The sequence below is a fragment of the Amaranthus tricolor genome, chromosome 12 (assembly GCF_026212465.1).
Source record: "Amaranthus tricolor cultivar Red isolate AtriRed21 chromosome 12, ASM2621246v1, whole genome shotgun sequence".
Classification (NCBI taxonomy): Eukaryota; Viridiplantae; Streptophyta; class Magnoliopsida; order Caryophyllales; family Amaranthaceae; genus Amaranthus; species Amaranthus tricolor.
Window position 1 is genome coordinate 20,144,225 of NC_080058.1, and position 12,630 is coordinate 20,156,854.

At 33.9% G+C, this 12,630-nt stretch overlaps 1 protein-coding gene across 1 annotated transcript; it reads right to left on the reverse strand.

The window, feature by feature from the left end:
• Positions 1–10,791: 10,791 nt before the first annotated feature.
• Positions 10,792–12,289, reverse strand: LOC130797179 (probable E3 ubiquitin-protein ligase RHY1A). The gene is made up of 2 exons (XM_057659669.1): positions 11,826–12,289; positions 10,792–11,404 (listed from the first exon to the last, which is right to left on the reverse strand). The coding sequence occupies exons 1-2, from the start codon at positions 11,979–11,981 to the stop codon at positions 10,979–10,981; spliced, it is 582 nt and encodes a 193-aa protein (XP_057515652.1). The 5' UTR covers positions 11,982–12,289; the 3' UTR covers positions 10,792–10,978.
• Positions 12,290–12,630: the final 341 nt, after the last annotated feature.

Genomic DNA, 12,630 nt, shown 5'->3' on the forward strand with positions numbered 1-12,630 from the left:
ATTCTGATTTGTTTGCAGAAAATGTAGTATATGGTCTCGATGATGTTTTTATTGGTGAGGATGAAATTAGGTTGATAGTAGATAAGGAAATTGATGAAGAAAACAACAGAGACATATACGTTAATGATGATGAACTGGAGTCCGATGATGATTTGGGTGCTTTGAATGTGGATGAGGAAGGTATAGTAAGCTGTGCCACATTTAATCCCGAGGTTGATTTTAAGGGTAAGATCAATTTGTCGTTAGGTCTTAAGTTTCCTTCGATATATGTGTTTAGAAAAGCATTAAGGTACCATGCTGTTGAATGTGGTTACAATTATTATTACTTGCATAATGGTAGTAGTAGGATAACCGTGTATTGCTACAATAGATGTGATTGTCTGAAATCGAAAGCTAGAATTGTAAATTGTGTTTGTGGGAAGGATAAGAGGTGTTATTTTAAGGTTCATGCTAAGAAGTTGAAAGACGAGGAGACATTTCAAATAAGGAGTTATATTCCCGAGCACACTTGTGGTCACCAACACATTAATAACAAAGTCACTGCGTTGTATTTAGCTGAGAAATACATAGAGGATTGGAGGGAAAATCCAAATTGGGATTTAAGGGCATTTATGAAACGGGTTAATAGAGAGATAGGTTGTGAAGTGAAGTATTCTAAGTGTTACATGGCTAAAAGAATTGCTAAGAAAATGATCGTTGGTGATGCTAGTGAAGAGTACAGTAGGGTGTGGGATTATGCTGAAGCGATAAGGAGCTTTAACCCAGGAAGCACTGCAATCGTGAAATGCATTGGAATAGAAACACCTCCACCCTTGTTTCAAAGGATGTATATATGTTTGCCAGCATGTAAAGAGGGTTTTGTTGCTGGATGTAGGCCTATTATAGGTGTGGATGGGGCACATTTGAAGGGAGAATTCCCTGGGGTTTTACTTACTGCTGTAGGTAAGGATGGGAACAATAACATCTTCCCTGTTGCATGGGCTGTGGTAGAAACCGAAAATGTAGAAACCTGGACTTGGTTTCTAAATCTCCTCGTAGAAGACCTGAAGTCGGTTAGTCCATCGAGTAGTTGCGCACGAGCTGGATGTGAAGATATTACCTTCATGAGCGATAGGCAAAAGGTATGAACGTTATGTTAACACAAGCCTTGTTTCATATGTGACTAATGTAATAAACCTAATACTAATGTTGTACCTTCATGGGCATTGCAGGGTTTGATTGAAGCTTTGAATTCAGTAGTTCCTGAAGCTGAAATTAGGTTTTGTTGTAGGCATATTTGGGCTAATTTCAAGGTCAAGTTTCCCGGAGAGTTGTACAAACAACACTTTTGGAGAGCAGCAAGATCTTACAACAAGGTACGGAATCATGTGTAGAATACCATATTTGACTGTTATGTTGTACTAATTTGTGTAAAATCTTCGTGCACAGTTTCATTTTGATAAGGAAATGATTGCAATAAAGAATATTTCTGTTGAGGCACATGCATATTTATCTGCTATTCCCGCAAAACATTGGTCTAGGCATGCCTTTTGTAGTAGGAGTAAGTCTGGCATGTTGTTGAATAATATTTGTGAGTCATTCAACAACGTCTTATTAGAAGCTAGAGGGAAGCCAATTATTTCTCTTATGGAGTGGATTAGGAGATATGTGATGCAAAGGAGTGCAGCCAAACGAGAAGGGTTGGGTAAATTTAAAGGTGTGTTGATGCCAGCTGTCACCAAAATGATTGAAAAAAATTCAAAAGAAATATATGGTTTGAGGGTAATCCCAGTAGATGTGTCTGAGTTTGAGGTGGATGATGATGAAGAAAGTTACGTTGTAAACTTGACCAACAAGACATGCCTTTGTGGAAGTTGGAATCTTATTGGGATCCCTTGCAAACATGCCATGGCTTGTATTCTTATTAGAAAATTAGATGCTAGTGAATTTGTCCATGAGGCGTATCTTGTAGAAACGTATGCGAAGACGTATGGTCCTAAGTTTTATGGAATGCCTGGACGCGAAATGTGGCCGACAACTACATTAGCCCAACCTCTTCCTCCACCGTTTCGAAAGATGCCTGGAAGGCCTAAATTAAGGAAAAGGAAAAAGGAAACTGATGAAGGTAAAGGAGGTAAGAAGCCTGCAACTGCTGTTCGAGAATATAAGCAACGGAGATGTGGTAATTGTGGTGAGTTAGGTCACTACAAAAACAGATGCAAGAATCCAACCAAACCACAGTCAACAAAGATGAGGTCAAAAGGTGGACGGCCTAAAACGGGAGCATCTTGTACTCAATTGTCCACACCAAGTGACATGCATGTCTCCAGTAGTGATCAACTTATGACAAGTGCAACAAATGCAAGTACTACATATGTAATGGATGAACAAAGTCAAGTATAGAGTTCCAAAAGTATGTGTTGAATGTAATTTGTCTACTTAATGTAAGAAACGTATTAGTGTATCAAATGAACTCAAGAATGTACTATCGTGAATTAGATTTTTGAGTAATGATCCTTTGTATTTCTTAGTTTCTGAGTTGAATGGGTTTTGTTGTTTCCTTTTTTCCCTTTGTAATTAACTGCTGAATATTGGTAGTCTTTTCCCTTTGTTCAATATTGTATGAATTAATGTTCAATGGATGCATGTTCAATATGTATGAATATTGTATGAATTAACTGCTGAACTCAAGATGTATGAATATTGAACAAAATGGATGCATGTTCAAGTATCAGTGTTCATACATTCAAGACTGAACTGATTTCATACATCAGTGTTCAAGTAATGACAATGAATCAAGTAGTGGAGCAGCAAGTTGCATTGTCTTGAACAAAATACCAGCAATTGCAGCAATTCCAACAAGTGTTTTAGTGTTTTAGTGCAGCAATTCAAGTGTTTAAGTGCAGCAAATCAATTCAATGTTCATCAGTATAATGCATCAATTCAATGTTCATCAGTATAATGCATCAATGTTCATCAGTATAATGTTCATCAGTATAATGCATCAATTCAATTCAATGTTCATCAGTATAATGCATCAATATAATGTTCATCAGTATAATGCATCAATTCAATGTTCATCAGTATAATGCATCAATGTTCATCAGTATAATGTTCATCAGTATAATGCATCAATTCAATTCAATGTTCATCAGTATAATGCATCAATATAATGTTCATCAGTATAATGCATCAATTCAATGTTCATCAGTATAATGCAATACCAGCTCATATAATGCATCAATTGCTGTGTGCATCAGTATTCAAGATACCAGCTAACATACCACCAAACCAAAGCAAATGATCATCAATCTTTAACAGCTAACATACCAGCTCATACACACCAGCAAACACAATACCATTAACACCAGCAAACACAATACCATTGAACACAATACCAGCAAACATACCACCAAAACAAGAGCCACAAATTCATGAACAACACAACCATCATGATACACAGCATACAAACCATTAACAGCTAACATACCAGCTCTACACACCAAACAAAACAGACACAGTACCTGCAAAGAAAAGTAGTGGAAAAGATAAATCCTTGATTCATTGATTCAACATTCTCATGTTACAAATACAATTCCTAGAACATTGTTACAATTGTTGTGATTAAGGTCCTAAAATTCAAATACTAATCTTGATAAGTACAACAAACACTAACAAAAAACAAACGAAAAACCCTAACGCAAAGCTTGCACACTGATTCAACGATTTCTTCTTAATCCTTGATATATCTGAAATTGCTAGTTCCTTTTCATGTTCCAAGCAACAAACCCTTGAAGTCAAGATCTTGATTTCCATTGCCAATTGTCGCTTCTCCTCCAAAAGCTTGTTCGTCACTTCTCTTTGCCAAACAGCCATTTCAGGTTGATCAACCCATTCAAACTTTTTGCATCCCCTCCAATTTGTATCAGGATCATAAAAAACGCAACTCTTAAACCTTCTTCCGGGATTTTCCTTGGTCCAAGAAACCCTTCTTGCAAAGGGAACTCCACAACGACAATTCTCAGATCTCGAATTTTCGCTACAAGAAGAAGAAGACATTCCAAATTAATTCCAAAAAAAAATTGGCTTGCTTCACTGAATTAATTATTCCAATTGCTGATACAAGAAAGAAGGGAGAAACGAAGATGAAGAAGAAGGAGTTTGGGTTTTCGAAGACTTAGGGTTTGAAGAAATCAGTGAAGAAGAAGGGTTATAAGCCTCAAAATATCACGTGCAAGTCACGTGATGGTCAACCGTTTAAATAAACGGTCAATCCCTTAAAAAACGTTAAGTGGTAGTCTTTCGCAAAAAAAACTATTATAAAAGGTAGTTTTTTGTAAAAAAAATTATAAAAGGTAGTTTTTTGCAAAGTAGTGTATAGAAAAGGTAGTTTTAAGTAATTTTCTCTTTTTTTTCTGATGAAGTATTAAAATTTCCACAAAATGGGAAAAGTTTAACTTTGCATTAAATGCCCTATTGCTCACCCTATAAGGGATCACCTTGTTAGTACATATAGCTGACTCTACGCGTAAAACTTAGTAAAAGATGTTGGACCACATGAATGCTCGACGCTACACACAAAGGTTAAAGAAGGCATTCTTTAAGAATTTTAGGGTTTTTGGCTACTCTAAGCCAATCATGAGATATAAATACCATAATACTCAACACGTCCAAGGTACCTGTAACTAACTAGTACTAGTACTTAATTATTGCTCTCAATCATTTGAAAAAAAGGGATTTATTTTCTTAGTATTTACTCTTGTAATAGATAACATTAATTACGGCCTAGTCCAAACAAGAAAAATTAAAAAAAATTAAAAAATTAAAAACTTTTGTTAAGTTTCTCTAATTTAAGGCCAAATTGCACTTGGGACTGCGCCTTCTAGATATTCTTTTTGTATACTAACTAAACTGTAGCGTCAGAGCAAGCCCACACAGATAACTTACCAGCCCGTCCAATGGTTGTTACTTATGTGGACTTGATTATCATATAGGTCTTACCGCAAGAAGAGTTAGATAGCCTAGATAAGCCTCTCAGACCAACAAACTTCCTCTGAAAAATATAAGCACTAACCAAACTCAATGCTTATTAAATGTTTTCGGTTTCTGAAAGGAATAATAATTTTTTATAAAAGAATCTCTATAGTTGTATCGATGTTTATAGTTCTTCCAAAGAACTATTTGTTTTGCATGGAAAAGTACTCGATTGGCTAACTTATTTGCAACTCCTTTTATCTCTCTAAGAATATACTCTCTCCTATTCAGCTTATGTGTCCCATTTTCTTTTATGGTCAAGTTACGTTAATTGTCCCATTTCTATTTTTGGTATGAGTTTTTGACTTTTATGTCCTTAGTATCTTTATCCTATTTTAAATTATACCCTCCATTACCCATACTAATTTTCCTCCCTTTTAATTAATCAACATATCTAAAACCTAATTAACATACCTATCCATTCAACATTCCTTCCCTTTTTAACCTTAAAACCCTACCCATCCCCATTCCCCTTGCTGTTTTAGTATTCTACCCTTTAAGAACCCTAATTCTGGGTTGATGCTTCACCATCTTCCTTATTTTCGTTCGTGTTCTTCTCTGATAACCCTAAATCTAGGTTGATGCTTCACCATCTTCTTTAATTTCTTTCATGTTCTTCTCATGGCAAACTCTAGTTCCCCTTTTAAATCCCCCCCTGAAGAACCCTCAACTGCCATAAACTTCACCCCTGAAGAACCCTAACTCGACAATCAACTCACCCATGAAAAACCCTAACTCGCCTACTTCTTTACTTCTAATAATCCCCAAATTCCCTTACAAATCGCCTTCTAAGATTGAGTTTAAGGGGTTCGATGATGGAAATCCTAGATCTGGACAGAAATCATTTAAGGAAGAGTCTTTTGTTTACTATGATGACTCAACTTCTATTGAGACTGATCCTAAGTGGGGAAGAGAACTTGACTCTGAAGGTGAACCCATTTACACACCTGAGCCTGATATGTATCCTGATCGTGAATATTCTTCCATTAATGTTGTTTTTTCGAATACTGATTGTGAAGAAGAAGATTGGCTTGATAAGCTTGGTCCTTTCTCAAGTGAGTTTCTATTCGTGTTGGTGCATGTTGATTTTGACTGATGATTATTTTTAATTTAAATGTTTTTGTATACATTTTATTTCATTGCTCTGTGATCTGTAAGTGAGAGCAATTTTTAGCCACCATAAATCGAAGAAACAGGGTTTGGATTGTTTTCCAACGTTTTAAGCACAAAGATGTTCGATTTTCCACTCAATGATTCCAAAAAAATAAATAAGTTTACCTAAGAGTACTAAAACAACCAATTTTTTCATTAATGAATATTTGAATACAAATGTTTCATTGAAAAAAACATTAATTTTTTGTTATTTGCATCTAAAAGATCCTATGTTAAAGATCCCAAAAATACGTCCAAAGTCAAAAGGAATTTGAAACATATTGTTGTGTTGGTTAACGTTGTGTTGGCTGCTATTCTGTATTGTTGTTGCTTTACTGTGTGTCCCAAAAATATGTGTAGGTTGCTGTTTTGTTGTTCATATGTTGGTTTCTGTTACTCCTGTTGAAATAATGAAGCTATGTAGTTGTTCATTTGCTTTGTTGCTCCTAAAAATAATGAAGCTATGGTTGAAATTGGTTGTTGCTGTTTTCTGATAATTCTACATTCTAATGTCAACATTGCCATTGACTTGCATAGTCCCTTGATCAATCCCCCTGCATAGCCAATCAGTTGCACAAGCTGATTCATTTTATCTGTACTTAGCTTTGTGAATAAATGTTGAAGTGAATCAACAACCAGTTGTTTTTCAATACTTAGGTAATCTGGTAAAGTCCCTTCCCTTGCTGCCTTTGTTTTGTTCATGTGAGGAATGTGAGAGTCAAATCCCCCTTGTCTTTTCATGACCTCTATCATACAAGCTTGTAAAGTGATGAATACAAACCTTAAACATTGTGGACTTAGATTCTGAAATGCATTATTCACAGCCATAACTAATTGTGTTACATTGTAAGCAGCTCTTTGATATTGCAAAGCTTCAATTGATCTAAAAAAAACCTAGATCTAGTACATTCATGTCAGAGGAATTTGGAGGTTATTGCACTAATTATATATAAAATCCATCTTTCATAGCCTCCTCCAAAAATTCTCTGTCATTATGTGCTATATATGGTTTCGCATTATCTTGTTGAATATAAATGTGCCTTAACAAACCTTGAGGCCATTTTGCTCTTATAGTTGGTAACACATTAGTTATAAGCATTGCTCTAATGTGCTCTTTCGTTATTGACTATATTGGCTTTGTTTTCAATTCTCCCCTCTTCCTGTTCTTCGAGGTTCTTTTTGCTGGCTCCTGTGTAATAAATGGTGATATTCCTATCTTACCATCAAAAAAGACATCACCATTAATTGTAAATATTGGCTTTGCGACAACACACATGAACATGATTTTGGGAATGAACCTTTTAGATTGACACTCTTTCTACTTCACCCGGAGCTAGGTAATAAGTTTGTGTCTCTCGGGTTAAATAGAAATGTTTTTCATCTATGTGAGCAATGTTAGTATATGGCTTAAACTTGAATGCATCATTTTGTTCATCATATTCACATTTAGATAATGCAAAGCTTAACCTATGTAACTTGTTGTTTTCATTCAAAGTCGGTTTGATTACGTTTGTGTGCTTTCTTATGACTTTGTTCTTCTTCCACCTACACACCGTTGTTTGTGACACCTCCATCTGCTTTGGTACTGAATGGTGAGTACACTTGAGTTCATATTTAATGGCCTCGAACTTTTCTTCATCGAATTTGATTTTTTTTACTGCTTCTCTGCCCACTCTCTTGCTGTTGAGGTTAAACAATGTGTTGTTATTCGTGATCTGCTTCTTCACTTCATTCCACAAACGTGTGATTGTTTTCCAACACACTTGAAACTCAGTCGCAAGTGCATTGATTGTGCCTAGCACTAGTTTGCCCTTCTTATTTAATACAGACAACAGCTTCTGCATTATTTGTGTTCTTTGTTGAGTACTTTAATTTTTTTGAAGGAGCCATTTTTTTAGATGGATGTGTAATAAATGACTTTTGTTTGGTCTATTTATTGTTTCTGTTTTTTCCTGTAATGATTGATTATTTTTGTTGTATTAAACTTCATTTTTGGCGCCTAATACCCATTTATGGATATTTATGCCACTCCCATTTTCATTTTGCTGTGTGCTTTGATATTTTTGTTGAATAAATGGCGCCAGACATCAATTTGGTTTTCTTGCGTTGGCGGCTGTTTCTTATTTCCTTACTTTTGGACATTTTAATTTGGGCTTTGAAATAAATTTGGGTAATGTGATGAATTTTTTCAATTTGAAAATTTGGTTGTTTACAATTTGGTGGCTATTTAAGAAATTATTAATGCATAATTTTTGGTAATTTGGAAAATCTGAAGTCAATGATCGCAAAAAAATCTGCACTCACATGATCAGTAACGACTGCAACTACACCGAAGCTGTTGAAAAGTTGAGAAGGCTATATGAGATACCGTAACTGATGTATTTAATTTTCTTTAGTACGCTTGAGAAATTTATGTAATTTCCAGAAATTATTGTAAATGTAGGACTTAATTATGTAATTTTGGACTTAATTAGACAATCAATGTAATTTTGGCCTTGTACTGTAAAGAAAGTTCAGACTTTTGGTGCCAAAATATCAACTTTTAAATTGGGCTAGAAAAATGGTTGAAATTAAAGAAAATCATTAATTCCTTAATTCTTACATTAAAAACCAATAATACCACTCTCTTTCCTACCCGTAGGGTTCCCATTTTGACTCTCCTTAAAATTCGTGAAAAGTCAAATGAAACCCCTAAGCTATATAGGAGGGAGTATTATTTAACTCAAAAGCCCACACATATTCAAGTCAAATGGTACTTTCTTCAAGGGACAGAAAGAATAATTATTAAGCTCGTTTATTAGAGATCGAAGTGAATAAAAAGCCAAATACTAATGAAATGTGTCTTTGACAAATGACTTTTTTTTTTATAGGTTTTGAATGTTTTTTTTTTTTTGGTAAAAAGAAAATTTTATTACCAAGAAATACAGTTGTTTAAAAGTGACCCGACTCGAAAATCCGATCCGAAACCGAAAGTAAACCGACCCAAAAACGTGTTCCTATTTTAGGTTTATCGAACTGACATTACGCAACCCGAAGCTATACCCGAACCGGTTGACAACTGAAAATGGAAAAATTGAACCCGAGTTGTAACCGATTTTTCTAACCGACACATAACCGTTAACAGAGATTACCCGAACCTAATAATGACCGACCTAAGTCATATCCGACCCGAATCATGCTCGAAACCGAACTCGATTCGGCTAAAACCGACTTAACTCGAACGAAGTTTAGATCGAAATGCTGTAAACTTGAACCAATTTTACATAGAATTATGATCGACTCATATATTCCATCATCTTGTTAGTTATTCTAATAAAGTGATAAATATTTTAATAAAATAAATTTTATAAATACATGGTTTCATATATTTAAAGTTAATAATCAATGATCAATATTTATTTAACTACTTTTAATCGAATTAGATGAAAATTAATAAAACTTTATAATTATAATTTCCGGTCAAACAAGTAACAGTAACAATGTAATAATGATCACTAATTGATTTGCATTTTCACTATTTTGCTTTAAGTAAAGGAAATTTATCATCAATTAAAAAATGAGTAACAATTTAATCTGATACTGACTCGATTAATAGTAATTATTAATTAGCAATTCGTAGCCGCATTCTACTTGAAAAATACCCGAACCCGATCTGTACCCGGTAAAACCGATGCAATTATTAACCGATGACACCCGAGACTGATTGAAACTCGACATGAACTTCAACCGACACCGAACTAATGCTAACCTGATAGCTCGAATAACCGATCTTCAACCGAACCGTGACTAACCGACCCGATTCGAGTGTGATCCGTCGCAACACGCATCTGAAATATAACCAATCCGAAATACATCCGAATCGAATGACACCCGATCACCCGAATGAACACCTCTATAAAGAACCAAACAAATGCAAACTCACAAACCATCTAGAACTTTTATTTTTTTAAAAGAAAATAAATTAAAATAAAATGTTAAAAAAATATATTAAAAAAATATTGATAAAAAATTCTGGCTTTTTTTATTATTCAAAATTTTTGATATAAATTTCAAAAATTTTCTCTAATTTTACATTAATTTTCAGTTTATTTTTTTGATGAATTATCTACTATAGCAAGTCATCGGATTATCTAAGTTTACTCTAAGCAAATACTCTCTTAAGTTGAAATTATTCATAGTTAATCAATAGGTCAGGTTATTATAAGAAAGTCATAAAAAGATTGGAATATTCTAAGTAATTTTTCCAATAAAATACTCTCTCCAATTCACTAGTAATATTCTATTTGCTTTTTAGACACTATTCATCGCTTACTCTTAATTTGTACTTTATTATTAATATATAAGTTAAAACATAGTAAAGTGGAATCTTGTTTAATTCATCTCAATAATGGAAGAATTATTCATATTAACTTTTCATAATTTTTAATTACACACAATTAGAGATATTAAGAATTCATTAAATATATTGAATAGAGGGTATAAAGCAAATTGGAGGGTGCATGTGTTTTACAAATGATTTTTTTTTTTTTTGTAGGTTTTGAATTTTGTTTGTTAATTTCATCACTAAAGCTCATTTAAAAGGCATTTACAAAATATCTTTTTTACAATTTAAGCAATCAAAAGACATTTGCAAAACAAGGTAGCTATAATAAATTTTATTTTTATTTACATAGGCAACTTAACACTCATTAAGTGGAAAATAATCTCCGACAGCAGCTACTAAGCATACATAATACATTGATCTAATGAGTAATCATACGCACAACTTCAGCAGCATACATTGCACACACACTTAACAATTTCATAAAAGCGTTTAGAATAGAATAGACATCCTGCAACAAGGGCAGTGAGCATTGTTGTGAAGCCAAGGCACCAAACATGTTGAATGAAATCTATGAGCGCATGGCAGATTCAACAAATTGTCACCCACCTTAAATTCATCCAAGCAAACTGCACATTCTTCTTGTTCTCCTGATTTCCATCTTAATTTTGCCCACCCTATTAACCTCTTTGTTCCTCTATTCTTCTTTGATCTAAACACTTCTGTCTTTAACTGCTGATTGTTTACTTCCTCCCTTGATCTTCCATTTATTCTCCTTTCCATTGAATCATCATTATTATTCCTTTGCATAAATGATTTTGTTTGTGCTCTCAACTTTTCATCAAGTCTTTCCTTAGCTTCTCTAGCTACTTGTCCAAGCTTCTCATCATCTTGATATTTTCTCATCCTATGCTGGTGCTACACCACCAACATCAACATTTATCATCATTATCACTATTGTACAACTGCAATTCTCATTTTTAATTGTAAATCTGAGGACGACAAGTTTGTAAAAGTCATATAAACTTACCCCTTCAAAAATTATAGTGGATTTAACGCACAATTTAAGTTTGAATTTCTTAGCTTGTCGGATACTAAATTTAAATTAATTTCAAATTTGCAAATGAAACGTCATTTCCAGACATAGCAATTTTATTCCAAATAGTTTCAAATTTAGGTGTAAAATCCCCAGATCTAGGATACTGAATAAGTTTCCAATTAGATTTAGCATAAATAAATTAAGATTTTGACAAGACAAGATGCAATAGACCTATATTGATTAGCAAATGGTAATTAGATCATAAGATTAAGAATGAAAATGGTATAAAAAGGTAAGTACCAGTGAAGAGGTGGAGGACTTAGGAGAGAAAAGTGAGAAAGAAGAGCGCCTTGAACTTGTTGAAGGAGAAGACCCAATTCCCAAAGAAGAACACCCGTTACTTTGATGAACTCTCCTCCTCCTTGCTGCTTCAACTCCTGGCAGCATTCCTGCCATTTTTTCTACTCTTTTTTTTCAAAAAAAATATTTTATTTTGGAGATAACTAATGTTTAGAACTAATTCGAGTGATTCTGTATGTCTAGTTGTGTCTTTAATTTTGTTCAAAAGAAAGATTAAAATGAATGATTGACGTCGAGGATGAATGAAGTTGTTTGTTGAGAAAAAAAGATGGCCAGCCGCCTGAAAAGTTTAGCAGATAAAGAATGTGAGGGGGGGGGGGAAATTAGAGAGACTTGAATGATGTGAGTTGTTGAAGAACGAAGAGTTATTATAATTGAGGTGGGTTAACCGAAAGAGCGGGGAAATGACAAGGGAAACTTCATGGGGGCTTCATTGTTTTTGTGTTGTTAATTGTTACGTGAGAATTAATTAATAATAATTCTAAATAGGCAGTACAATATTAAGTGCAATAATTAGCTAGGATTATTGTTCTAATTAAAATTAATTAATTGTGATTATAGGTCTAGAAAGTAGGCCTATTCAAAAAAAAATAACACTTCTTTTTGGAAAAAAAATAAACGAGATCAATTAGAGAAGCGAGTGACCTTTAAAAAGAAGTGAAACAAGTCTAGATTGCGGTTATTATATTTAGAAAGTGTACGGTCCTTTAATGATTAGAAATGTTAGAATATAATCATTGATTAA